General features: G+C 49.9%; 1 protein-coding gene across 6 annotated transcripts; it reads right to left on the bottom strand.

Moving 5' to 3' along the window:
- Positions 1-141: 141 nt before the first annotated feature.
- Positions 142-26,914, bottom strand: SGK2 (serum/glucocorticoid regulated kinase 2). Of its 6 annotated transcripts, XR_009596124.1 has the most exons (15): positions 20,920-21,031; positions 19,553-19,612; positions 18,951-19,000; positions 18,425-18,482; positions 18,133-18,216; positions 16,878-17,009; positions 15,431-15,543; positions 15,221-15,257; positions 14,085-14,171; positions 10,036-10,131; positions 8,934-9,089; positions 5,589-5,678; positions 3,986-4,068; positions 3,002-3,208; positions 142-565 (listed from the first exon to the last, which is right to left on the bottom strand). XR_009596124.1 is itself a non-coding variant. In XM_060397803.1 (14 exons), exons 5-13 carry the CDS (start codon positions 18,184-18,186, stop codon positions 3,044-3,046), a joined length of 930 nt encoding a protein of 309 aa, XP_060253786.1. In that variant the 5' UTR covers positions 18,187-18,216; positions 18,425-18,482; positions 19,553-19,612; positions 20,920-21,165; positions 26,737-26,914; the 3' UTR covers positions 142-565; positions 3,002-3,043. The 6 variants fall into 6 exon arrangements, 5 of the variants coding, with proteins under 5 accessions (XP_060253786.1, XP_027833009.1, XP_004014626.1 ...); XM_060397803.1 differs by lacking the exons at positions 3,986-4,068; positions 18,951-19,000 and adding an exon at positions 26,737-26,914 and having other exon boundaries at positions 20,920-21,165; XM_027977208.2 differs by lacking the exon at positions 3,986-4,068 and having other exon boundaries at positions 19,553-19,647.
- Positions 26,915-27,998: the final 1,084 nt, after the last annotated feature.

The following is a 27,998-nucleotide window of genomic DNA, read 5'->3' as shown; positions in this document are numbered from 1 at the left end:
CTTGGGCAAGTCGCTTACGATCTCTGAGTGAGTGTTTATCTGTAAAGTGAGATCAATAATTTCTAAATGCTGATGTAATGCATATGGTAGATAATGCATATGAAGCTCTGAATGTGCGCAATAAACAGGTGTGAACAAATCTGATATTAAACAGATATTCATTTTTAATGAATATTCATAATTTTTCATTTTTATTTTCTCTCCTGTGAACATTTTGTGATTTTACAGTCTTAGAACAGATAGAACCTTTGTGTGTTTCACAACTCATAGCAAGTTGTGTACTTTGACAGTACTATTTCCATTTCTGATGATTAGCGCTCTCGCTTTTTGCTCTGGGAAGTTGGGGGAATTTTGCCCTCTCTCTCATCACGTTCCACACTTGTCTCTTAGCAGACACTATTAAGATGGAAATCAAATCAGAATGTTTCTTTCAGAATTCTCAGCACATGTCAAAGGGTAACTAGCTCTCCTTGACCCAGATTTGATCCCCAGTAGGTCATTGTGGTGTCATCGATGTTTTCCATGGTCTTCCAGCTTCATCCTCCATAATTCCTGGGGCAGGGCGCTGGGTAAACAAAAATGTAAGGCAAAGAGTGGGACTGAGTTAAAAGGAAAAGCCAATAAAATCACTAGCACACACTGATGTTGAAAAGAATGAAAAGTCTCCTCTTTTCCCCGGCTAATAAGACCACCCTGAAGCAGGTGATGAACTATGGTGAAAAGATTTCTTCACGAAAATAAGGCAGTATAAAATCCATCAAACAAGTGTGGGGTGTCCTGGACTCATGTGTGTTACATGCTCACATTTTGTCCGGTCAGAATTGCTTTTAGAAATGGCTAATCACTAGGTCTGTACAGACCCTGCCTGGGCTCCCTATGGCCCTAGACTTGACAAGCATACAGAGATATATGAGGCAGAGTTGTGTAAAAAGTGTTAGGTGCTCCGTCCTGCCTGACTCTCTGCAACCCCATGGACTGTACCCGCTAGGCTCCTCTGTCCATGGAATTCTCCAGGCAAGAATACTGGAGTGGGTAGCCGTTCCCTTCTCCAGGGGATCTTGCCAAACCAGGGATCAAACCCAGATCTGCATTGCAGGCGGATTCTTTTCCATCTGAGACAGAAAAGGGAACAGAGAATTAACTTGGCATCCAGGCTCAGACCGTGAGCATCCAACTGAATGCCTCCTCTTGGAAGACCCCGTTTCCCATTGCCTGGCTTCTTCCAGCCAGTTCCTGGCTTGGCTCTGCTTAGAGATTTTGACAGTTACTCTGTTTGCACCTCAGAGAAGGCAATGGCAACCCACTCCAGTACTCTTGCCTGGAAATTCATACGGACGGAGGAGCCTCGTAGGCTGCAGTCCATGGGGTCGCAAAGAGTCGGACACAACTGAGCAACTTCACTTTCACTTCTCACTTTCATGCATTGGAGAAGGAAATGGCTGCCCACTCCAGTGTTCTTGCCTGGAGAATCCCAGGGACGAGGGAGCCTGGTGGGCTGCCGTCTATGGGGTTGCAGAGTTGGACACGACTGGAGCGACTTAGCAGCAGCAGCAGCTGCTTGGACCTACAGCCAGAGTGAGAGGCAGACCAGCACAAAGGTTACATGTGAGAGCCCCAGAGTCAGTTTATATGGCTCCAAGTCCCAACTCTGGCCCTTGTTAGCTTTGTGACCTCTAGGAAAGGTACAGCTTCTCTTGTTTCTTCATGGGTAAAAAGGAGATTCCTACCTTAGGGTTGTTTGGATGAAAACTGGTAACAGACATGAAAAAGTCTAGCACAGAAACTGGATCAGAGTAGGCAGGTGTTCTGAAGCTGACTTTGACCAGTTAACTCTATTGACCACAGGATTTTTGCAGAAACTAACACCTGTGGCTGGCGATTTGTTTTGTAACTGATACTGATACATCTCCTGTTAATAACACGCAGGTGACAAAAGATATACCAACACGTCTCTGGTCAAAAATGGGTTAAGCAAAAAAAGGAGTGATTAACAGTATCAGAAGCTCTCAAAATCATTGGGAAAACTAGAGAGGGAGAACCCAGGATCCCCAGGGATGACACTGCAGCACGGATGTGATAGGGAAACCGTTGCTGCCAATAAGAGCATCGTTGCCACTTCTACACCAGGAACTCAGTTTTGTGGGTTTTGTTATCACAGCAACCACATGAAAGAGAGCTCCCAGTTCCTTCCTTGAGCCAAAAATTTGATAACAGGTGCATCCTGAGGCCACATGCCTGGCCCGAGCTCCAGGGGAGGCTGGGAAAGTTAGTGTCTAGCATTTTCAGCTACAGATAACTGGAGGAAGTGAATTGCCTCCCGTCATGGCTCATAAAATAGGAGATTCCCTGACTATAGGCCGGGGTTAAGATGCCAGGCAGACAAATCTAATAAATGTGCGATACCACCCACCCAAAGAAAGACATCATTGACATAGGAAAAAAAGTGGATGTTGGGTGACACCTTATAGGCTTGTTACACCTTGGTCATTTTACACATTGAGATCAAAATCCAAACACCAAGAGATCCCCTGGTTAAGAGGCGCTGGTTGCCTACCCAACATTTTCCCTTCTCCCTTAGTGTCAGAACCCCTGCGTTATTGTGGGGAGTCATGTGCCCAGTTAACTGGACATATATCCCATCCTCCAATGCAGGTAAGGTGGCTGGCTAGTGAGATGCAAGCAGAAGTCACTGGGTGGGGCTTCTTGGAAAACTCTGTAAAGGTGCCCTTTTGCTCTTTCCTCCTTTTTTTTCCTGCCCAGGACCCAGAAACAGTGGCTAGAGCTCCAGTACCATCTTAGGATAATATAATAATCCTAATAGTAGAAGCCACTTTCCAAGAATGACAGCGGAAATACAGAAAGCCTCTGATGACCTGTCGTACCAGCCCTGGATCACCTAACACCATCCTTCATTTATGTGCTGGGCGGGGAGGGCGGAAATCTTATTTAAGCCATTGTAACTTTGGGCTTCTGTGACTAACAGCTGAAGGTAATTCCTTACAGATTTCAAGCTGGCTTTGATGGTTTCACGGGAGCTTCTCTTCTAGCAATCCAAGATGGCATCATCCTCCGGCGCATAGGAGAATCCCAGGAAGGCACTCGAGGCCCCAGAGCTGCTCGCCATGGTGTCAGGAGTGCAGCCAATGGACTTTGACACAGCTTCCTGAGTGAACTCTGGGTCAAAGTGTTTCAAGTCAGCAGGTCCTGCCTGTGAATATAAGCCAATGATGAGGACGGAACACTGGGTCAGAGCTGCCAAAGGAGCCCAGAGCCCTGAGAGAGCTGTTAGATCTCCCCTCTGAGTGCCCCAGGGTCATCCTTCTTTAACTGTCATTTTTTTCATGTCTTTACACCAGTCATCATATTCCACAAGGTCCATTAACCATTTACCAATTCCCCTACCTGCCTGGTCCCCTGCCTGCTCTACATCAACCCTCCATACGCTGCTGGTAGATTGTGACATGAAGAGAGTATGAATCAAGAACCCAAAAATGTGCACAACAGATTCAGAGAACAAATGAGTGGTTACGGGGGCGGGGAGGAAGGGCAAAACAGGTGAAGGGGGTTAAGACGTACAAACCACTAGGTATCAAGTTACAAGGATGTAATGGACAGCACAGGGAACATGGTGAATAGTTTATAGTAACTCTGTATGGAGTATCATATGTACAGATATCGAGTTACTATGCTGTACACCTGAAAATAATACTGTAAGTCGACTAACTGTGGTTGTGGTGGTGGTTTAGTCGCCAAGTTGTGTCCAACTCTTGTGACCCCATGGACTGTAGCCCGCCAGGCTCGTCTGTCCATGGGATTCTCCAGACAAGAATACTGGAGTGGGTTGCCATTTCCTTCTCCAGAGGATCTTCCCAACCCAGGGATCGAACCTAGGATTCCTGCATTGCAGGCAGATTCTTTACCGACCAAGCTATGAGGGAAGCCCCAACTAGCTATACCTCAACAATAAAAAAGAAAATATATTCACATTCTTTGACTTGGTAATTCCCCATCTGGAATCCATCTTGAAATACTCAGAACTCTGGACAATTTGCAGCAACATGGATGGACCTAGAGATTGTCATACTGAGTGAAGTCAGACAGACAAATATGTGATACCACTTATATGTGGAATCTAAAATAAGATAGAAATGAACTTATTTACAAAACAGAAATCGACTCACAGACATAGAAAACAAACTTCTGGTTACCAGGGGGAACGGGGAGGGATAAATTAGGAGACTGGGACATATACATACTATTATATGAAAAATAACTAATAAGAAAGTGAAAGTGAAGTTGCTCAGTCGTGTCCGACTCTTTGCGACCCCATGGACACCAGGCTCCTTCGTCCGTGGGATTTTCTAGGCAACAGTACTAGAGTGGGTTGCCATTTCCTTCTCCAGGGATTCTTCGAGACCCAGGGATCGAACCCAGGTCTCCCGCATTGTAGACAGACACTTTACTGTCTGAGAAGTCCACTAATAAGAATCTACTGTATAGCCCAAGGGACTTTATTCAGTGCTCTGCAATAACCTATATGGGAGTGGAGTCTAGAAGAGAGTGGATCTATGTATATGTATGACTGTTTCACTTTACAGCAGAAACTAGCCTAACATTGTAAATCAACTATACTCCAATTAAAAATTTAATTAAAAAATAACTGGACAAAGACATGAACTTAAAGATATTCATTAATCCATTATGATAAAGAAAAAGTGGTAATCACCTAAAGTTCACCATTAGGAACATGGTAGAATAAATTACGTTACCCACATAGGGTTGAAATATACAGCCACTTAAAATCATAGTCTCATGTGACTTAGGAAAATAATGACATAGTTTTAGCAAAAACAAGGAGGAGACGAGATCTATCTATACATGAATTATGATCTATGTTGGGGGAGATGATATCTGTATCTGTGTATGAACTATGACCTACATAAAAAACAGAAAGATCTGAAAGAAACATGCCAGTGATGCGTGCTTTCTCTTGGGTGGTGAGATAATACGCTTTTTCTCCTTAATGCTTTAAATTTATTTTATTTCTTGGTCGTGCTGTGCAGCACGCAGGATCTTAAGTTCCCTGACCAGGGATCAGACCTGTGCCTGCTGCAGTGGAAGCTCAAAGTCTTAACCAGTGGACTGCCAAGGAAGTCCCTCTCCATGACGATTTAAATGTCTCTGTTTTACACACTTTCTACAGTAAATAAATGTCATTTTTATTACTGGGAAGAAAGCTAAACATAAGGAAAAAAATCGTCACAGGACTCGGCTCTGTCTGGGTGTGCTCCGTGACACAGAACACTTTAAAAGCTGTAAAGTGCTTTGTGATGAGGGTTATTGGTATTGAAAGTAAAGGGAGGCAACCTGGCTCCTCATACAGAGCTGAACTGGCAGTCAGGACTTCCAGGTTCCGGACCCAATTCTGCCTCTGGCTTACAGGGTAGGCTTGAACAAATCACTGAGCTTCTTGGACTCTCAGTTCTCCCATCTATAGGAAGAGCCCAGGCCAGGATATCCTCCCCAGGTAGCCTTCAAGCTTCCACCAATCCTGGGAACCCAGAAGCCAGAACGTGATGGCCTCTTACCACATTTGGGTTGAAGGGTGGAGTCAGCCTCTTGTGGTACAAGTCATCCCAGTTTATGGGGCTGAAGAATACATGGCTCTTTATCTCAAGCTGTGGGAAGAAGGTGATCAGTAGCAGTCCTCTCCATTGGCACTCCCACCCCACCCCACATGCCTCAGATCCAACTCTATTGGCAACCGGTTTTCCAGCCCTAAAATCTTTACTAGGAAGGTAACTTGCCATTATGGCTGGTTTCCTGGAACGAAGGAGTGTCTGCAATAAGACCTCGCCCCTTAGCCGTTATCTCAAGCCCAGATCTTTTCCATGTAGCATCTGTTTATTCCACAGCTATTTATTGAGCACCTACCCTGTACCATACTAGGCTGTAGAGGTTTGTCAGTGAACAAGACATCAGAAACTGCTGTTGGAGGGTCCTGGGGAATCTTACTCCACTCTCTCAGTGCATCCTGACTCTTCCAGAATTTTTTTTTTTTAATACACTCTTTTAAAAAAAAGTCTCTATTGAATTTATTACAATATTACTTCTGTTTTATGTTTTGGTTTTTTTGGCTGCAAGGCATGTGGGATGTCAGCTCCCCAGCCAGAGACTGAGCTCACATTCCCTGCATTGGAAGAGGAAGTCCCAACCATTGGGCCACCAGGGAGATTCCTCTTCCAGAATTCTAGACAGAGAAATAGACCAAATCAACTCACTCAAGGAAGATTTGAGAAGTAAAGCCCCAAGAAAAGCTGCAGTTTCGTAAAGATCCAGAATTAAGGATTCAGCCTTGGGCATGATTCATCGCTTCTTTCCTAATCCAAACTAATGTTGACAAAAACTTCGCCTTTTCCAGCAGAGCCCTCCCTCTCTCTATGTCTCTCAAAGAATGATTCTCTAACTCTGTGTATCTAAATCCCCTGGGGAATTGTTAACAAGCCAGATCCAAACTATTTTTAGAAGAATACCCACAAAACTGGTAACACTTGTTGCCTCAAAATTTTAAAAACTAGGCAGCTGAAGGGACTTTTTCTGAATATCCTTTGAATCTTGATCTATGGGAAAGTATATCTTATTTTAAAAGTCACATTTTTTAAAGATGCAAATTTCCTCTGGGAAGGAGGGACCTGTCTTCATGAAAGCCTTTTCTTTAAAATGTCCAGGGATGGGTAGGCAAAAGCCTTAAATGTTAAACTTCATGGTATCTGGCATATAGGATAGTTTGTATGCTTAAAAAGCACTTTCTACATGGCAGGTATTAGCCTAAGTGTTTGCTTATGTTATTTGACCTTCATAAGAGCTACAGACTCCGTGTTGTTGTTATAGATGGGAAGAAGAAGGCAGGGGCTTCCCAGGGGGCTCAAACAGTAAAGAATCTGCCTGCCAAGAAGGAGACGTGAGAGATCCTCTGGAGAAGGGAATGGCAACCCACTCCAGTATTCTTGCTTGGTAAATTCCAAGACAGAGGAGACGTGAGAGATCCTCTGGAGAAGGGAATGGCAACCCACTCCAGTATTCTTGCTTGGTAAATTCCAAGACAGAGGAGACGTGAGAGATCCTCTGGAGAAGGGAATGGCAACCCACTCCAGTATTCTTGCTTGGTAAATTCCAAGACAGAGGAAGCCTGGCAGGCTACGTTCTCTGGGGTTGCAGAAGACTTGAATGTGACTTATCAACTAAACAACAGCAAAGAGAAGTTAAGCCATTTATCCTGCACCTACCAGTCCATTCTGAAGGAGATCAGCCCTGGGATTTCTTTGGAAGGAATGATGCTAAAGCTGAAACTCCAGTCCTTTGGCCACCTCATGAGAATAGTTGACTCATTGGAAAAGACTGATGCTGGGAGGGATTGGGGGCAGGAGGAGAAGGGGACGACAGAGGATGAGATGGCTGGATGGCATCACTGACTCGATGGACGTGAGTCTGAGTGAACTCCGGGAGTTGGTGATGGACAGGGAGGCCTGGCGTGCTGCGATTCATGGGGTCGCAGAGTCCAACACGACTGAGCGACTGAACTGAACTGAACAGAACTGAGTGCTTGGTGGAGAAAGGATCTGAATCCAGGCAGTCTGTCTCACAGTTCATGAAATCGCAACTACTATGCTAGAAGAACAAACTTCTATGGAGAAAAGCACTGTGATCTTCTTATAAATCCAAACGACCTTTTGTTGAGTAGAGAATGTACGATTATTTTTAAAATTTTGCTCTATTTTTTTTTTTTAAAGCCATGAACTTATTTGGAGAACAGACTGTGAATTCTTCATCTCTCTATTCAGATGTCCAGCCTGGGTCCTGGCAAGGAGGAAGTGCTCAGATATTTGTGAAAAGCAATTTAGTTTGCTCTCTGTACAGAAGCCAGAGGAATTTGTCAAAACTTAACCTGGGGCCTCCACTCTCCTGCTCAGCATATACTGATTAATCAATCATCTAATTATCTCTCCCTGCCTTGCTCCTCCTGCAGGACTTTTGCACACGCTGTGCCCTGTGTCTGGGTTGCCTCCTCCCAGTTCTTTCCCGTCCTTCAAATCTCAGCTCAATTATCACCTCCTCATAGAGGTCCTCCCTGACCACGCCAGTGTGAATTTCCCCCATTATTGTCTATCTCTGCTCATTGTTCATGTCTTTCTGGAACAGGCTGGAACCTGGGATCCTTTACCAGAGTGTTTGTACTTGCACTTAGACAAACACCCAGAGAAACGTCTCATCCAGCAACAGAATACAAAGAAGCTATAAGGGATGAAAAAGAACTGCACACGTGCAGTTGAGACAAATTAGGAGTTGTAAGATACAAAAAAGCCAAAAACCAACTGCCCCTTCTCGGGTGCTGGGAGAAAAGGCAGGGTACCGTGCATAAACCCTGCGTGCAACACCACCAAGGGGGTGGGCAGATTACCTAAGCCATTTCTCCTGCCTGACCCCCAGATCTGCCCTTACCCTCACCCCATATAATGAATCAGTCCGCCCTCCTTGGAGAGCCAACAGGGGCATGTATTACTTATTTCTGCTCCCTCATCCTACCGCACAAGTCCCAGTAAAGCCTTGCCTGAATTCTTGTCTGGCCTCTTAGCATAGTCACACTGTAATAATTTATGTTTGTGTGTCTGTCTTTACCTCATAAACTTAAGGGCAGAGACCTAGTCTAACAAATCCCTAGCATTTAGCTCACAGCCCAGCACATAATAGGTGCTCCATAAATATTGGTTGACTAGAAGTGTTAGATTGAAGGAAATAAACAGCACCAGCTGTGAATCTCTGAACAGGTGAATTGGCAGTGCCTGGCTCTAGGGAACTGCTGGATGCGAGACACTGCTTCTGGGCTGCCTCAGCAGGAGGCTGAGAGCCCAGCGCTCTGCTGGCAGGTCACCTACAAAGTCTGTTTTGGAGCCCAGCCGCTGCCTCTGGTCTTTGTGGAGCAGGGCTTGCAGGAGGTCGCAGGCGGCCACCGTCCGGCCCCCGGGAATCCGTAGCGGCTGGTGCAGAATGTTCTCGTACATCTGGGATACGTCTCGGCTGTAGAAGGGCGGCTGGTGAGAGAGAGGCAGAGGGATGGGAAGGTCATCCATGCTGAAGTGGGCACAGTTCTCAGAGACACTTGGAGCAAAGCGGGGGTGCAGCTGGAAGGATTCGGCCAGACTTGTGTCTTGTGCCATGGCTCACGTGGCAGAGTGGAGAGAGACAGAGGCCTCTGGGCATCCAGCACAGCGGAGAGGCTGCTGGGAAGGCCGAGAAGTCTCTCCCCTCCAGCGTGAGGCTTGTGGACCTCTCCCGGTGCCCCCTCTATCCCACGGCTCTTAATCAAGCTTGTGCACCGACTTCGCACTTTCCAAAGTTAACAGTTTCTCATCATCGTTTTATTCCAGCCTCATATGATGGTTATGAGACATGTTGTCATTCTTCAGACGAGAAGCACAGGCAGTCTAGGATTGGATCCAGGGGCTAGTTCTACCACCTCCCAGGACTGTGACCTCTTTGAGCCTCAGTTTCCCTCTCAGGGGCTTCCCTTGTAGCTCAGTCGGTAAAGCATCTGCCTGCAGTGCAGGAGACCCGGGTTCAATCCCTGGGTTGGGAAGATCCCCTGGAGAAGGAAATGGCAACCCACTCCAGTATCCTTGCCTGGAAAATCTCATGGACAGAGGAAACTGGTGGATTGCAGTCCATGGGGTCGCAAAGAGTTGGGCACGACTGAGCGACTAACACACACAAAATAAGAACAACCCCATTTCCTGCAGTGCCCGCGTCCAAAGGCTGTTTTGAGGCACGAAAGGAGTAATACATGAGATAGTATATTATAAAGTGTGGAACTGACTTTATTGAAAAAAATATACTTTATCCTTGTATCCATGTTTGCATCACCCTTTTTGAGCTTGTAGAGAAGAGGTGGCTCATTCAACTCCTTGAGGAGCCTGAGGAGGCCACACAAGGGAGAGATCCACCCCCCATCTCTTCCAGAATCAGCTCTACCCGACTCACCAGGCCATGTAGCATCTCGTAGAGCACCGCTCCCAAGCACCACCAATCCACTGCCCGATCGTAAGGCTCCTTACGGAGCACTTCTGGAGCCAAGTACTGTTGAGAGAAAACACACTTATTTGAAAGACACTCAGCTTCCATCTCCCCATTTGTAAGCAAGGCACTTGGAGGAAAAGATCACCAGAAGCTGATTCTTCTGTGATATTTACTTAGCTGTGCATGTGTTCATTCAGCGTCAGTTCACCAAAGACCTGCTTTGTGCAGGACCCTTTGCCAGTGTGCTGAGGACGTGGAGGAAATCTGGTTGGACTGCCCTGTACAAACGTATATGTTGTGCGCCACACAAAAGCACCAGCCAAAGGGGTAAAGGGGGTTGCAAGCCTGACTGTGACCAACTCACCAAACCGCAACCCTAGTACAAGACTGTATCTGGCAACTTGTGTGCATGTGTGCTAAGTTGATTCAGTCATATCTGACTCTTTGCGACCCTATGGACTGTAGCCCTCCAGGCTCCTCTGTTCATGGGATTCTCCAGGCAAGAATACTGGAGTGTGTTACCATGCCCTCCTCCAGGAGATCTTCCTGACCGAGGGATCAAACCACATCTCTTATGTCTCCTGCATTGGCAGGCAGGTTCTTTACCACTAGCTGCACTTAGGAATCCCCATCCAGAAACTCACATATGTTTAAAGGGAAAACTTGGGGCTTCCCTGGTGATCCAGTGATTAAGAATTCACCTGCCAGTGCAGAGGACACAGGTTCAATCCCTGGTCCAGGAACTAAGATCCTACATGCTACAGGGCAACTAAGACTGTATGCCACAACTACTGAGCCCATGTGCCCTAGGGCCAGGGCTCTGCAACAAGAGAAGTCACCCCAATGAGAAGCCCAAGCACCACGACGAAGAGTAGCCCCTGCTTGCTGCAACTAGAGAAAGCCCATGCGCAGTGATGAGCAGCAACCACAAATAAAATAAAATACAAAATAAATAAACGGGAAACGTTTTCTAATTAGTCTGCCCAAAGGGAGTGCCTTTAATTTGGTCAAAAGCATCCAAGTGATGTCTTGGAACTAGGAAAGCCCTGGGGATACTCACAGGGCAGTTGGAAGACTCACCGATGAAGTATAAGTCGGTGTGGCCCATATTTGCACAGGTAACCTTAGTAATGGAGGGATGGAAAGGAGTCAGGAAAGAGGAGGTGGCATTTGAGCTCCTACTGACAGCTGAATACATGCTATGTATCTGCACCTCACACAAGTAGAGAACCTTAGGTAGAATTGTGCTTCCTGCAGACCCAAGGGCTTGGGAACCTCTTAGGCTGGGGTCTCTACCACCAAGGAAAGAGGCCTCAGCAACAGAGCAAGCCACGCTGAGAGACTCCATGGGTGTGGAGAGGGACAGGGAGTTACCCAGACCTAGTCCCATGAAATTAAAAGACGCTTACTCCTTTGAAGGAAAATCATGACTAACCTAGACACCATATTAAAAAGCAGAGACATCACTTTGCCAACAAAGGTCCGTCTAGTCAAGGCTATGGTTTTTCCAGTGGTCATGTATGGATGCGAGAGTTGGACTATAAAGAAAGCTGAGCGCCGAAGAATTTGAACTGTGGTGTTGAAGAAGACTCTTGAGAGTCCCTTGGACTGCAAGGAGATCCAACCAGTCCATCCTAAAGGAGATCAGTCCTGGGTATTCATTGGAAGGACTGTTGAAGGTGAAACTCCAGTACTTTGGCCACCTGACACGAAGAGCTGACTCATTTGAAAAGACCCTGATACTGGGAAAGATTGAGGGCAGAAGGAGAAGGGGATGACAGAGGGTGAGATGGTTGGATGGCATCACTGACTCGATGGACATGAGTTTGGGTGGACTCCGGGAGTTGGTGATGGACAGGGAGGCCTGGCATGCTGCAGTTCATGGGGCTGCAGAGTCGGACATGACTGAGCGACTGAATTGAACTCAACTGAACTGAGTCCCACTGAATGTGATCCCAAGAAGGTCGTTGAACCTCCAAGAATTTTGGTGTCCTTATCCCACATAATGGAACTGCAGAATCTCTCCCTAAGGGCTGTGTTAAGGACACAGGCGAGGAACTTTCTTGATGGTCCAGTGGCTAAGAGTTCTCCTTCCAATGCAGAGGACATGGGTTCGATCCCTGGTGGGGGAACTAAGATCCTACATGCTGCAGGGCAACTGAGCCTGCACACTGCCGCAAGAGAAGCCCCCTCACTGCAACTAGACAAAGCCCATATGCTGCAACAAAGAACCAGCGCAGCCACACACACATAAAAAAGACACCTGCTAATATACGTGTTGGCCCTTAAACAACTGTGAACAACTGAGCAACTGTGGTATCTCTTGTCTATGCTCCCTGGCACCATGGCAGTGCCTGAGTCATGGAAGAGATGACCTGTTAGAGCCACATGTCTCCTACATGATCCATCTGCTCCTGGCAGTAGCCAAGGAAGGGATGGTTGGGCTGGCAGGGCTTTGGGAGGCCAGCTCTGTCCAGCGAACACCCTCCCAGACCCAAACACAGAAAACTACTCCTGGTTAGAGAGGTCATCTGTCCACCGGCTCTCCTAAAACCAAACAGAGGAGGCTCAGCTGAAATCTGAGACCCAGATGCTTAAGCATATGGAAAAAAACACAAAAGTTAAAGTCTTGAGCCATGCCAGCTCGAGAGGACACGCCAGCCCTGCAGCCTCAGACCCCCACCCCCGACCCAGACATCTGTCCAAGCAGCTGGAAACCCCTTTGGGATCAAGGTCCAAGGTTCAATGCTGGTATAAGTTTAAGGAGTGGCTTTTAACCCCAAAGTTGCAGGGAGGCCTTGGCAGGACAAAGAGACAAGTATGAATGATTGCTGAGATTCACAAATTTTAACCCCCCAGGCTCTTAGTGGCTGGAAGAAGGAGGGAGATCGGTATCTTTACACTTGATCTTAACTGTCAGGTCAGGCCAGGGCCTCCTATTGCACACGGACTTCACCCTGCAGGGCAGTGCTATCTAACACAGTAACTACCAGCCACGTGTGACTACCAAACATTTGAAATGTGGCTGAGCTAAGCTGAGAGGGACAGTAAGTGTAAGGCGCACACCGGATCAAAGACTTAGAAAAAATAAAACAAAGTATTTCAACAATTTTATATTGACTGTATATTGACATGATACTATTTTGTATTGCTGTTGTTTAGTCACTAAGTCATGTCTGACATTTTTTTTTACGTGCTGCTTTTTTTTTTTTTTTTTGGCTGCATTGGGTCTTAGTTCCCTAAGGGATCTAGTTCCCTAACCAGGGATCGAACCGATGCCCACTGTTTGGGAGCCCAGAGTCTCAGCCACTGGACCACTAGGGAAGTCTTGCATGCTGTTTGTGTGTGTGTGTGTGTGTGTGTGTGTGTGTGTGTGTGTGTGTGGTGTTTTTAAAAATAATCAAAGATTACAATTGTACAATATTGAGAAGTATAGAACAAAATGCAATTATTGGAGGACAATTTCTCTACAATATCGTGTCTGACTCTTGCTATCCCACGGACTGTAGCCCACCAGGCTCCTCTGTCCATGGGATTTTCCAGGCAAGAATACTGGAGTGGGTTTCCACTTCCTCCTCCAGGGGATCTTCCGGACCCAGGGTTCGAACCCGTGTCTCCTGCATTGGCAGGTGGATTCTTTACCAATAAGCCCCCTGGGAAACCCACTCTTTTGTATATGTTGGGTTAAATAAAATACATCATTAAAATTGATTTCATCTGTTTCTTTTTGAGTGTGGCTTGCTGGAAATTTAAAAACTGCGTATATGGTTTGCATTTCTGTTCCTATTTCTGTTAGACAGCACTGTTGCAGGGGTTCACAAGCCAGGTCCCAGAAGCCCCCAGAGCTGGTCCGCCCATGACACAGATGAGGAAACCAAGGCTCTGTGTGCAGTCAGCTCAGGGGAAGTGCTTGGGGGAAGGAGTGAGCCCCTCTGCTGTAACCTGGGGTCTCTAGTCAGGCGCTGTGGCCTCTCCCACTTCCTGCCTCCGCCCTCCCAGGAGGTTCAGCTTACCTCAGGGGTACCACAGAACGTGGATGTGGTCTCCTCGGGCTCCACACCCTCCTTGCAGAGGCCGAAGTCTGTCAGCACCACGTGTCCCTGTGGAGGAGGGAGGGCAGGCGTGGGAGGTGATCTGAGCTAAAGGGATGACCAGGTCTAACCCTAAAGCCCAGATGCCACACCCGGGGCATGGCCATGCGGTCTGTGTCCCTGGCACAAGCCCGAGCTGGAGGCTCCACTCACTCTGTGCTTCTAACCTCGACGCCAACAACAGCATAGGGGTGGGGAGATGGCATCGCACTGTCTGCCCCCAGCTCATCACAGACTCACGTCCACACCCAGCAGTTCCAGAATGTCCCTGCTGGAGGGGCCTGGTGGCAGCAGCCCCCTTAACAGAGGACAGGGGACTGAGAGAGCAAACACACTTTGTGGCTGGGTGAGAGGGTAGCTGGTGGAGGTCGTGATGTGAGTGGATACTGCCAGGCTCTGCCCAGATCCCCTCTTTAGGAGCTGTCCTGCCCATCCTCCATGCTGGACCATTGCCCTCATCCAAAGTCATGCCCCTCTCAAGGGGCAGTCCTCATCTGATGACTGGCCAGGACAGTGGTGCAGACGCCCGCATCCTTGCCTCAGTTTGGAAGAGTTCTAGAGAGCCATCCCAGCTGGGGTGCACCCCCCCTTGGAAGACCAGCTGAGGTCTCACTTGCAACCGCAGAGCAGGCGAGAGCAGTGCAGGTGCGCTGCTTCCTCTGCCCAAACCTGCCCCTCACCCCTTAAATGTGAAGCTCTTGAGAGGGTTCCCGAATAACCTTTTGCACCTTACACTCCAGTTCAGAGTCTATTTCCAGGGAACTCAGTCTAAGCATGGAAGGACTGCAAAACCCTCGAGCCTCTGTGTAACAGTACCCCTGCCCCACCACAGGCCTCATACACACACTCATGAACACACGAGTACGTGTACACCCATGAACACACAACAAACATTTACATGCATATACACTCGCACACATACACCTGAATGCGTCCCTAGCCATATGCACGCGTGCACAATGCATGCACATATACATATACTCATGGGCACACTGCATACATGTGCAACTATGTGTGCGCACGCACGCACACACACACACACATACACACACACCAACCTGGCAGTCCAAGAGAATGTTTTCCGGTTTCAGGTCCCTGCAGACATTGAAAGGAAAGGGCGCTGTGATGTCGAAGCCACGCTGGCCCTCCTCCTCGGGCAGAGGAAGGACCAAGTTCACTGGGATTTCACTGGGATCCAGGGATCCACACACCCCCGGCTGTGGGGGCGGAAGGGCCAGGCCTGGCTCTGAGCCACAGGCAGGCCTCACCTGTAAATGATGTTGAGGGAGTGCAGGTAGCCAATGGCGCTGGCCACCTCGGCAGCGTAGAACCGGGCCCGGGGCTCTAGGAACCGGCGCTCCCGCTGCAGGTGGAAGAAGAGCTGGAGGGGGAGGAGGCATGTGAGCAGGTTCCTGGGGGGCTCCAGCTCCTCAGATGCAGGGTTGGAGGCAGATGGGCAAGTCACCCCCTCTCTAAGCTGCAACAACCTCATACAAGAAAGGGTATGCAGGCCCCTGCCCTACAGAGCTGGCAAAGTGTCAGCAGGAAAGGTGAATTAACAAGAATGGAGCCCCTACTCTGTGCCAGGCTCCAGCCGCACCCTAATACATCTCTTGCTCACTTGCTTGCTAGCTAAGTTGCTTCAGTCGTGTCCGACTCTGTGAGACCCCATAGACGCCAGCCCACCAGGCTCTGTCGTCCCTGGGATTCTCCAGGCAAGAACACTGGAGTGGGTTGCCATTTTCCTCTCCAATGCATGATAGTGAAAAGTGAAAGTGAAGTCGCTCAGTCATGTCCAACTCTTCGCAACCCCATGGACTGCAGCCTACCAGGCTCCTCCGTCCATGGGATTTTCCAGGCAAGAGTACTGGAGTGGGGTGCCATCGCCTTCTCCGAATACATCTCTACTTTTCTTTTATCCTCCTGACTACCTTCCAGGTTTCAAGTAGGAGGCCAGTTTCGTGGAAAAGGAAACTGGAAGTGTCAGAGCAGCCAGGTGACTTGCCCAAGGTCATGGACTATAATTGGCAGAGCTGTGATTTTAACCTGGGTGGGTCAGACATGTGCTTTTCCTCTAACCCACATGATAAAATGATTACGATGGTCAAACTGAGCCCAGGTTAGACCTGCCCCTGGGCCAGTTGCTTTGGTATATTTTACTGGCAAAGAAAAGTCCTTCACACCTCCACCAGGGAATTTAGGGATGGAGGACACAAAACTTCCCTCTGGGCATCAGGCTAGAGAGCATGAGGTCACATAGGTTAAATCTGGGGTCACTCAGAAGGGCCATCTTGCTCAGAGAGACAGAGGAGGGAGCCCAGCATTTCCCAGCTGTGCTTCTGGGTCACCAGGTGGCCCCAGATCACAACCACAAGGACTGCTCACTCCCATGCAGTGGTCTGTGGTGTAAAATGGGTAAAATTAGAACTACTGACCACAGAGGTCCTCTGACTTTGCCCTTTCCCAGGTCCACTGAAGGGATTCTGGACAGCTTTGCATGGGAGTCAAGAAATGAAAATGGCTGGGAGTCAGACAGACCTGCCTTCAAATCCTGGCTCTGCCAAGTGCATGCAGGGTAGCCTTGAGCCAGTGAGTTACCTCCCTGAGCCTCGGGCTTTTCAGCTGCAAAATGGGTCTGTGGTAAGGATGAGGGGAGATCATTCCAGAAGCTGGTGCACCATGGGCACATGGGATGGAGAGCTCCGGGTCACCCACCTCTCCCCCGTTGACGTAGTCCAGCACGAAGTAGAGCTTCTCGGGTGTCTGGAAGGAGTAGCGCAGGCCCACGAGGAAGGGGTGGCGCACGTTCTTCAGGAGCACGCTGCGCTCTGCCATGATGTGGTTCTGCTGCGGAGTTACCAACACACACACACACGCATGCACACACACATGCGCATGCGCGCGCACACACACACGGGTCGCGTTACCACCCACGTGCCCACCCTGCTCAAATTCCCACCATGGCTCCTCACTGCCCTCAGAGCCAAGCCCGGGGGGCCTTGCCTAGCATTCAGGGCTCTGTGTGGTCCACCTCATCCCCCGCCAGTGCAGCTGGGTGCAGCTCCAGCCCTGGGTCCAGCTCCAGCCCTGGGTCCAAATTCCCTGCCCCCCTCACCCAGTGAAAGTGTTAGTTGCTCAGTCTCGTCCGATTCTTTCACCAAACCCCATGGACTGTAGTCCCCTCGGGCGCCTCTGTCCATGGAATTCTCCAGGCAAGAATACCGGAGTGGGTTGCCATTCCCTTCTCCAGGGGATCTTCCCAACCCAGGCATTGAACCCGGGCTCCTACGTTGCAGGCAGATTCTTTACCATCTCAGCCACCAGGGAAGCCTCAACAAAGCTGCAAGATGACTGAATAGGTGAGTTCCAAGGACAAGCTCTCAGAGAAAAGAAGGCAGGCGCTGTGCACATCCAGGCCTCTGTTCCTGTTCCCCTGCGGGGACGCCCTCTTTTCAGATCATCAAAAGCCTATGTTCAAGGCCGCCTCCCTCAGCAAGACCTGACCCGTGAGCTCCTTTTTAACCTTAGTTCCCTCTGCTGAGTCCTCTGACTTGACATTCCATCCTTCCTCAGGGCCTGCCGTCCTTCTTATGGAGTTGGTGTTAAAGAGACTCAAGTCAGTGGAAGCATCTAGAACTCCTGGAAGGCTGTGGCCTGAAGGGCCCTTGGTGAGGCTGAAGTGTGACACCCCCCCCATTGCACAGGTGGGGAGGCTGGCACTGACAGGGCTGAAGACTGGTTCGCCATGGAGCCCTGGATCCTCAGGGGAAGGCAGAGGGCCAGGACGGGGCCACCTGCAGGCCCTCCAGGTGAGGCGGTTAGCCTGCCTTCCTGGAGAGGGGCCAGCATCCCACCCAGCCCCCCTGCACTCGATCACCTCTATGCTCAGAGTTGGACCTATCATTGGAGGCCACCTGAGACTGGGGGTCAAGAGGCAGGAGAGGAGATGCCTGGGCCCAAGCCTTGGTACCTCTTTCTTCTTTAAGATAGACTTTTTCTGCAGCACCTTCACTGCGTAGAACATCCCATCAGACTTGTGCTTGGCCAGTAGGACCTGAGCAGGAGGACAAATGCAGAACCCGCAGGTGACTACTCCTCTGGGCTTTGGGTTTCTTGATGGTGGTGCAGACCTCTAGTTCCAGCCGTGTGCCCACAATTCTGCAGGTTGTAAGCTCCCACTTTGCACACGTGAGTGACAGCAGGGGGTGGAAGGGGCTGGAAAGGGGGGAAACCCAGGTCTCCCATGCTCACAGGTCACTCACCTTTCCATAGTTTCCTTTGCCAATGACTTTGAGGAAGTCAAAGTCCGTGGGCCGGGCACTGGGGTAAGAGGAAGGAACACAGGTCAGCATTTGCCAGCTTGGGAAACAGAGTACATTAGCTCAAATCAGGGCTTCTCTTTAACTTTGAAGCTGGAGAAGGCCATGTTTTTCCAGCCAAGAGGGTCTTCTCAGACTGGCCTCTGCCTCTGGGGATCTCACAATGGAGTAAACAACAGGCAAGAAGTGGAAAAAACCAAATACAACTGCATAGAAGACAAGGACTCTGGCCTCTAAAGACAGAGAAGCACCTGGAGGGTGGGGGGCTGCTAATAATGCAGGCTTTGGGGGGATATTCCAGCCACAGGGCTCAGCATGAGAAGAGGCTGGGGAATTAGTGGGAGATAAAGCTGGGGACTGGTCCTGGGCTCAGATGGCAGAGGATCTTGATGCTGAATCAGAGAACTTGGGTTGTATTGCCAAGGCGAGGGGAGCCAGGGAAGAAAGGGATTGAGAGACTGGAACTCACTTTGGGTTGGCAGAAGGCCCCAGGTTGATATTCCCATTGGCCCTCGGGGGCTAAAGATATTTAAAGAAAGAGGTGATTAAGATCAGAGGGTCCCGATTCCTCGGCCTCCTCCCTTCCCCCTGGCCCAAGCCCTGCTCCCTTTTCCAACATCTCTGCTAGCCTGCCTGCCTTCTTTCCTGTGTCCCTTTCTCCCTTCCTTCTTTCCATCCATCTACCAACCCACCCAACCATCCACATCTCACCTGCTTCTCACGATAGCCGTGGGAGGCCGCTGACTGTTGTACCAAATGTGAAGGTGAGAAAACTGAGACCCAGAAAAGAGCCGTCGGAGGACTTAGAGGCAGCCCCGCCGACACAAGAATACAGGTGACCTCGGGGCCAATCTCATAATTTTTCCACCTCACTTACTTCTTGAAGCTCTTGCCCAAGTGTCTTTTCTCTTTACCCTGCAAATGGCCTGATTCCATGAGCTCACAGTTATCCCAGTGGGTGCCCCAGTCCTGGGACCATTCACCTGGCTGATGAGGACCTCCCTGGGTTTCCTTGGCCTTGGGAGGAAGGGAGCCCCCTGGTGGTGACTGGGAGAACCAAGACCCACCTACCTTCGGACTGGGGGTCCCAGCTGGGCTTGAGTCCATGGTGTAGCAATGATCAGGCACGCTCTGGGGACGCAAGGAGGAGCAAGACGAGGGAGGTGCTGCTGGGGAATTAGTGTCGTCTGTCTAGGGTGCTCTGTCCTCCCCTGCCTGACTCCCTGCACCTGCTCTAGGCCAGCAATCCCTGCCTGGGACAAGAAATGATGTCCTCTGGGCCCAGCCTCTCCAGTCAGACATCTCAGGAGGGAAGGAGGGAGAATGGTCAGGGGTGGCCCTTCCCAGGCTGAATCTTTTCAAGCACTGGGGATGGCCAGGGCAGCTCCGATGTCTGGAAAGGCCAAGGCTGGAAGGACTCCTGCAGGGCATAAAGTCTGGACTCTTCCTCCCATTTCAGAGGTGGGGAGCCTGAGGCCTTGAAAGGGACTTGCCTAGGGTCCCACAGCTTGTGAGGGGCAAGCTGAGCACCCCTGGACCCCATACAGGCATGTTGCCACCCTGGATAGCTAGAGAGAGCCCTGGGTTGGGCGCTGTGTTGACTATCATGTCTCAGCCACAAGGACTTCCGCCTAATGTCCCTGGAGGGGCAGCTGCCCTGGGGACCTTGGGCCAGAATCATGAACAGACCCACGAGCAAGTGAGCTAAGACACTTCAGTCGTGTCCAGCTCTCTGCGACCCTATGGACTGTATGTAGCCCTCCAGGCTCCTCTGTCCATGGAACTCTCCAGGCAAGAATACTGGAGTGGGTTGCTATGCCCTCCTCCAGGGGATCTTCCTGACCCGGGGATCGAACTCACATCTCTCACATCTCCTGCATTGGCAGGCAGGTTCTTTACCACTAATGCCAGCTGGGAAGCCCCTGGCTGTGTCTGTTTGAGATGAAACAATGGGGAGTATGAATAGCGGTCTGTGCAGCCAGGAGCAGGTGGAGGACGCTTACATGTCCAGGGCCTGGCTCGGCAGGCCCAGGACCCCACAGCCCCACCCTAGACTGGAAAGTCAAGAGCAGAAACTGAGATTGCTCTTGTGGACTGCTGGGTACTGCGCCTCCTGAGATAACAGCTTTGGTCTGCAGTGGGGCCCAGGCTGCCGTAGAGACCACCCATCTTTACAAGGGGGCCCTGGGGCAACCACCCCCTGGTCTTCTCGGGAGCTGAGAAAGTGACCACAGGGGAAGCGAGGGAATTTTCCCTGTCTAGGCTGCTCTGGGAGGCCCAGCCGCATGGAGCCCTGAGAAGGTGAGCCACAGAGCCAAATACGGAGCGCAGCCTGGCTTCAGCCAGTGCCCCGAGTCCGCGCTCCTGCAGCTCACACCCCTCCCGGCCAGGCCCTGACAGCCCCTCTGCCAGGCCCTTGCCTCCCCGGCCCCACGTACCTGCACAGCCTGCGGAGAGGCCGCTGGGAGAAGCTGCGGTGGGAGCCGGAGGGTGGACAGTGGACAAGAAGCCCTCTCTGTTCTCCCAACAAGGGCCGAAGTGTCTGTGCCTGGCGCCGGCCCGGCCCCGGCACCCAGCTTGGAACTCCAGGCCGCGCGGCGAGGGAGCTGTTGATGTCACGCGGGAGCCAGCAGGGCTTAAGAAGGGACCGAAGTCCTCTGTTCCCTCGGGGACATCGCCTCCCCCTGGGGGGTGTGGGTAGAAGGGCATGAGCGACAGCTGCAGGAGAGCCGGGGCGATGCTGGGGATTGTTGGAATGCACATGACTGTGCGGGGTGCGGGTGTGTGTGCAGGCGTTTCATGCAGAGATGTGTGTCTATCTGGTGTATCAGTGTGTCCCTGCATGTCAAGGTATTTGTGCATCAGTGTGATTGTGTGATTTTGTCGGTGCGTCTGTACATTGGTGACTGGTCTGTGTGTCGATGTGCTTCAATGAGTCTCTGTGTAGTGCAGTGTGTGGACACGGCAGTGTGTACCTCTATACATGTTAACGTGTTGTGTGCATGTGTGTGTGTCTATGAATACATATGTGTGACAGTGGTCTTTGTGGATCTGTGTTCATATTGGTGTTTATCAGTGAGTCTGCATGTGTGGGTGAGTCTGTGTGTGTGTGTGTGTGTCTGTGTGTGTGTGTAGGGGGCCTGTCTGGAAGGATACATGTTCCCTGGGGCCTACCCAGGCCCGCTGCAGACCATCTGGGGCTGAAGATGAAGTTCAGAGACCTGGGAGCTCTTTGGCTCCCAAGAACCTGCAGGTGCTTCAGGGCCTGGGTGTCTGGTTCAGTCAGCCTGGCCTTGGTCTTTGTTGAACGCTTGGACTTAGGGGTCCTTCCCCATGGCCCTCCAGGTTCTGACTGCTGTCTCCAGAGCAGGACTGGGACCTGGCACTCTTTTCTGCAGTGCTGCAATCCTTGCACCTGGACACACCTCTCCTCTAGCAGCAAAATACAAAGAAACTGTATGGGGCTAAAAATAACTGTGTGCATGGGCAGATGGGGCAAATTTCTGAACCCAAACGATATAAAGAGACCAAAAAATCCAACTGCCACTTTTGAGGAGCCTGGAGCAAAAGCAGGGTACTGTGCATGCCTCCTTCACTCAATACCACTTAAGGGTGGGGGCAAGATACCTAAAGCTACTCTTTCAGCACGACCCTTGCACACACCCCTGTGCTGTGCTTAGTCGCCCTGTTACATCTGATTCTTTGCAACTCCATGGACAATAGCCCACCAGGCTCCTCTGTTCATGGGGATTCTCCAGGCAAGAATACTGGAGTGGGTTGCCGTGCCCTCCTCCAGGGGATCTTCCCAACCCAGGGTTCAAATCCAGGTTTCCCGCATTGCAAGCGGATTCTTTACTGTCTGAGCCACCAGGGAAGCCCAAGAATACTGCAGTGGGTAGCCCATCCCTTCTTCAGGGGATCTGGCCAACCCAAGAATCGAATTGGGGTCTCCTGCATTGCAGGCGTATTCTTTACCAGCTGAGCTACCACGAAAGCCCTGGACACACCCCTACTCTCACCCATACAGGGAACAAGCTTGTCCCCCACTCAGGGAGTGAGCAAGCAAGAGGATCTATTGTTTGTTCTTGCTCCCCCTGCTGCAACAGGGGCCCCTGTCTGAATTTCTTGCCTGGTCTCTGGTCAATTTCTATTAATTGTGAAGGTCAAGAACCCTGGTCGGTATCACCAGGAAGCAGGGTCCCAGTGGCACCCTGGTGCATGATGGCCTGGTGCAATAATCAGGCACTCACAGGGTATCTTCCTCTCTCCAGGAGGTTATATGGGGTGTTCTGGGGAATGAAGGAGTTGACAGGGCCTGACACGGCCCCTGCTCTTCTGGAACTTTCTGTGTGGCTACCACATGCCACACTCAGGCCTCTGTAATTCACCACAGTGTGGGGATCTGTGGAGCTGGGGCCAAGGGGGCTCATCAGAAAGGGACCTGAGCCCAATGGCCTTGGGGTGGGGGGGGTCTTCTGTGAGCTTTGATGTAGGTGGGGGGAGTCATCCAAGAAAAACCCAAGTGAACAGTATCAGAGCCTTTCATTTTTTAAGAAAATGGAAATGTTGAACCAACACACAGATGGGCAGGATATTATGTTGACAAAACATAACGCCCAGAACAAGGTCATTTCTTTTCAATGACAAGACCCTGATGCAGCCTTCATTTAGGAGCACTGCTTAGAACAGGAAAACAATAATGAAAATAATAGTAACCTCAAGGTCCAAGCGTAGGGCACATCAGAATACTCACTGACTGTAGTAGTTCCCTCTCTGGGACTTACATCCTGAGAGACTGTCCCATTTCCATGTTCCCTTTGCAGTTAGACTCCTTGGAATTGTTGTCTGGACTCAGTTCCTACTCCTTCCTCCTTTCCTCTCTTGGAGCTGTTCCAAAGAGGCTGTTATCCCAACAGGCCCCCGAAAGAATAGACCAGTAACGTCCACGTGCCAGAGCCAGTGATGAATTCTTCGTTCTCATGTCATTCAGCGTCCTGAGGATATGACCCCCTTTTCCCACTTGGCGTTAGGATCTGCTGGTTTTCCTCCTATTTCACCATCTGCTTTTTTCTCAATCTTTTCTACTGCATTCCCTCTTTTTTACCCTGAAACACTGGCCCGGCCTTTCTCTATACTTGTTCCCCAGTTGACAGCAACCAGTTTAACGGATTTAAGTGTCGACTAAACTCCACAATTCCCAAACTCATCTGTCTAGTTCTGATACACTCCTGACTCTCGATTCTCTGACACTTCACCAGTTAGAGGTCTAGAGGCACCTCAGTTTTAACACGTCCAAAACGGAAGTCCTGACTTTCATTCTTTCTACTCTCCCCAGCCTGCTCCTCCATTGACGTCTATCTCCGTAACGGTACTTCCACCTACTCAAAGGTTCGAACCAGCAACTAGAAATTCATCCCAGAAACTTTGCACCTTCCCCCTGAATCCACCACTACACCATAACATCACCTTAGACTTTACCTTCAAAATCCCACATATATGTGGGATCTAGAAAAATGATAGAGATGAGCCTATTCGCAGAGCAGGACTAGAGACACAGATGTAGAAAGTGGACCTGTGGACGCAGTAGAGGAAGGGGAGGGTGAGAGGAACTGGAAGATTGGGATGACATATATACACTACCATGCGTAACACAGAAAACTAGTGGGCATGGGCTATAAAAAAGCACGGGAAGCTCAGCTTGCAGCTCTGTGATGACTCAGATGGGTGGGATGGGGGTAGCAGGAGGGAGGTCCAGGGGGAGGGGGTGTATGTACGCATATGGCTGATTCACTTCATCACACAGCAGAAACTAACACAACCCTGCAAAGCAAATGTATGCTAAACAAACAAATAAACGAAACGAAGTATATCCAGACGCCACTGCTGCACCCACCTGGCCCTGAGCCGCCATCGTCACTTGCATGGATTATCGCACTCACTTTCCCAATGTGTTCCTGTTTCTAACTTGAGCCTCTACCATCTTTCTTCACCAAAAACCGGAGTGACTCTTTAAGTCAGATCATGTGACTCTGTTGCTCAAAAACTCCAGTGTACTTGCCACCAAACTTAGGATTAAAATCCAGTCTTTACCGCAGTCTACGAGATTCCACGTGACCTGGCTCCCACCTCCCTCTCCTCCTTGGTCTCCAGGAGCTCCCTTTCACTATGCTCCAGCCTGGCTTCTTTGCTGTCCCTCAGACACACGGAGCACCCTCTGACCTCCTGCCCCTTGCCCTTACATTTCCCTGTGCTTAGAATACCCTTCCTCCAGACGTCCGCATGATCGCCTCCCACTCATATCACAGAGGTCTCTGCTCAGACATCACCTCTCAGAGGCCCTTTGTCCTGGTTAGGGGTTTCCCAGGATGTGAGACTTTCAGTGTTTCAACCAGGACAATCCTGGGCAAACCAGAATGGTTGAACACTCTGCAATACCAGTCCCACCAGTTCCCCATCCACATTTTTTTGCTTTATATTTTACTTTATAACACATCACTCTCTGAAACCTTATCTTACAATGCTTTGTTTATTTTTTGTCTTGAACTTGAACATTGGCTCTGCAAGGGCAAAGACTACTCTTATTCACTCTGAATCTCCGTCATCCAGATCAGAGTCTGGGATAGGATTGGAGCCCAGTACATATGTGACTAATAAGTCAAGGAATGAATTGATAAGATAAACTAGAGTATATCTATAATTTGGAAAATTAACCAGTTAAAAAATGACATATTGGCCTATGTAAATGGCAATGGGAACATATATGTGATACAATGTCAAGGCAAAAAAGCAGGTTTCCAAATGGTAGGTGAACAATGGTAGGTGACTTTGTTAAGAAAATAAAGACACAATGCACATGACCACCAAAAAAGGGCTGGAGGGACATGACCCAAGGTGACAGTGGGGTTAGGTTATCTTAGTTATCTTTTTATCTTTGTACCATTATGTAAAAATTCTGAAGATGTTGCTGTTTATTTACTATGTAGGTACTAAGTCCTGGTGGGAACTTTCACAGGCTCATTGCCCACCACCACACTGTGCCATCACCTTGACTGTGACGCCTACACCTAAGCAGTTCTCAGCATCTTTCTCTCCTGCAGCATTGCCTTCTGATTTCCTGGCCAGAGGTTGAATGAGCATCAGCATTTTCTCCCAGCTCTTTAGACCTACAGAGACCCCTGCAAACTCTCGGGAGGTGCTCCAAGTTCCTCTGAGAGTCCTCAAGCCTGTTTCTTCCTCTAACTTGCCCCAGCCGAGACGTGCACCCTTCTGCCCCATCACTCCATGTCCCTGCCCTCGTCTCCCTGGACCTGTTGGATGCAGGGGGAATGGGGGTGGTGGTCACACAGTTCCCTCTTTTTGGAACACTCTCTCAACCAACCAATCAGGTCTGCTCCGCTAACCCTTTGCATCTGTCCTCACCAGCCTTTCCCATAAGCTTCACCGGACCACCCCCAACCTGATGACCCCTAGCCCCCTCCCTTTTGCCCCCTTCTGTCACTACACTGTCTCCACTCTACTGTCATTTATTCATTTATAAGCCTGCTTGCCAGTGCCTTGCAATGACCTGCCAGTGACATTACATACCACTTTGGTCTTATTTTGTTTCTGCAGTGCCATGGGTTAAGAACTATCCTCGTTCTTGTTTTGAAAAGGAGGAAACAGGCACATAGAAGTGAAGTGATGTGACTCAGACATCTAGGCAGCAAATGATATAACGGGGATTTGAACCCAGCCAGTCTGACGCCAAAGCCCACGGTCTGGAATTTCAGGGAGAAGTTAGGAATTTAGAAAAGGAAGGGGGACTTTCCTGGTGGCCCAGTGGTTAAGACTTTGCACTTCCAAAGCAGGGGGTCCAAGTTCAAGCTCTGGCTGGGGAACCAAGTTCCCACATACTGCATGGCACCGCCAAGAAATTAAAATAAACAAACATTTAAAAAAATTTTTTTAATTAAAAAAAGGAAGGAATGAAGTTAGTTGGAAGAAAGCAAGGATGAAATGGATTCGTTAGGAAGGAAGAAAATTAGGCAGCACAGGTAGAGAATTAGTTGAGACGGAAGGAAGGAAAGAAGGGAAGAAGGAAGGGAGGGAAGTGATAGGAAGGAAAAATGAAGGAAAGGAGTTAGGGAGGAGGGTGTCAGAAGGGAAAGGAAGTCAAAACGATAGTTAGGAAGGAAATTAGCTAGGTAACTAGTTTCCCGTTTTGGCAGACGAACACATTAGCAGGGAGGTGTCCGGATCACGGCGGAGTCACTCACCTGAAAAAAACTAGGTCCCAGCTCAGGTCCTGGGCTCCAGCCCCGTACCCAGCAATGCGTTCCAGTCTCTCTGCATGGTCCCTCTGACCCACAACCCAATCCTGACTGCTCGAACAACCTTCCCGGGCAGGAGCGACCTGTCACCCACTCCCTCGGGCTCCCAAACCAGCTGAAGTTCAACCTTCAGCCCTGCTGGCTGGGCACTGGCTACCGGGCTTTCCGGTTACTAATTAACCACTGGACCTGAATCACAATGCTGGCGGTGCCCACTGGCTCCTCCACCGGGCCCTGCCCTGGGGACCGTCTTTTGAAAGGTACAGCACAACTCACGTTGTGTGACCTTGGGCAAGTGACTCCAGCTCCCGGAACCTTGTGTGAATGTGTGATGTTGCCCAACATGGAGGAGCTCTGAAGTACCTTTAACATTTCATTCATTAAGTCCCTGTCCCATTTCATTCTCTGAAATCTTGCCCGCACCAACCCCACCTGAAGCCCTGCTGAAATGCGGGCTCTTTCTACGCAGCCTTCCCTGATTCCATTAGCAGAGTCACTGTCCCTTGTGCTTAGAGCCTGAGAAATCGACCAAGGAAGGTGCTTGTTTTGCACCGTTCTCACTAATGGGCACCACCAACCTCTTTGATTAGCTCAATCGTGGATCCATCTGGGGAGGAGCAGCTCATTTGCCCACTGTGCCAGCCCAACAACCTGATACTCCTGGCACTCTCTTGTGTTGAGCCAAATCCTGGGCCCAGAGCTCACCTGCCCCAGCACTGCCTGGGCACCGACCTGGGAGGAGCACCCTGTCTGAATGGAGACCCGTGCCCCACCTTGCCCTTTGGAGAACTGAGACTCAGGAACCAGGGCTCAGCTCACCCCAGGCTTTGTCCTGTTTGATCTGTAGCTGCCCAGACCGAGGGTTCTAACTCAGGGCAGGGGTGGAGCCTGGATTGCTGGACAGGTGAGCAAAGTTTTGCCCCGTGTCCCCCTTCTTAGCAGGGAACTCAGAGTCTGACTACCATGCTGCCTCCTTTGCTGCCTTTTTTTTTTTTTTTTAATTAAAATGTCAACAGGCCTTTCCTGGTGGCACAGTGGTTAAGAATCTGCCTGCCAATGCAGGGGACATTGGTTTGATTCCTGGTCTGGGATGATCCCATATGCTTTGGAGCAACTGAGTCCTTTGCCACAACTACTGAGCCCAAATGCCTAGAGCCTGTGCTCCACAGCAAGAGAAACCCATGCACAACAACAAAGACCCAGGGCAG

Source organism: Ovis aries, chromosome 13 (assembly GCF_016772045.2).
Source record: "Ovis aries strain OAR_USU_Benz2616 breed Rambouillet chromosome 13, ARS-UI_Ramb_v3.0, whole genome shotgun sequence".
NCBI lineage: Eukaryota > Metazoa > Chordata > Mammalia > Artiodactyla > Bovidae > Ovis > Ovis aries.
This window is presented reverse-complemented; position numbering and strand designations above follow the sequence as displayed.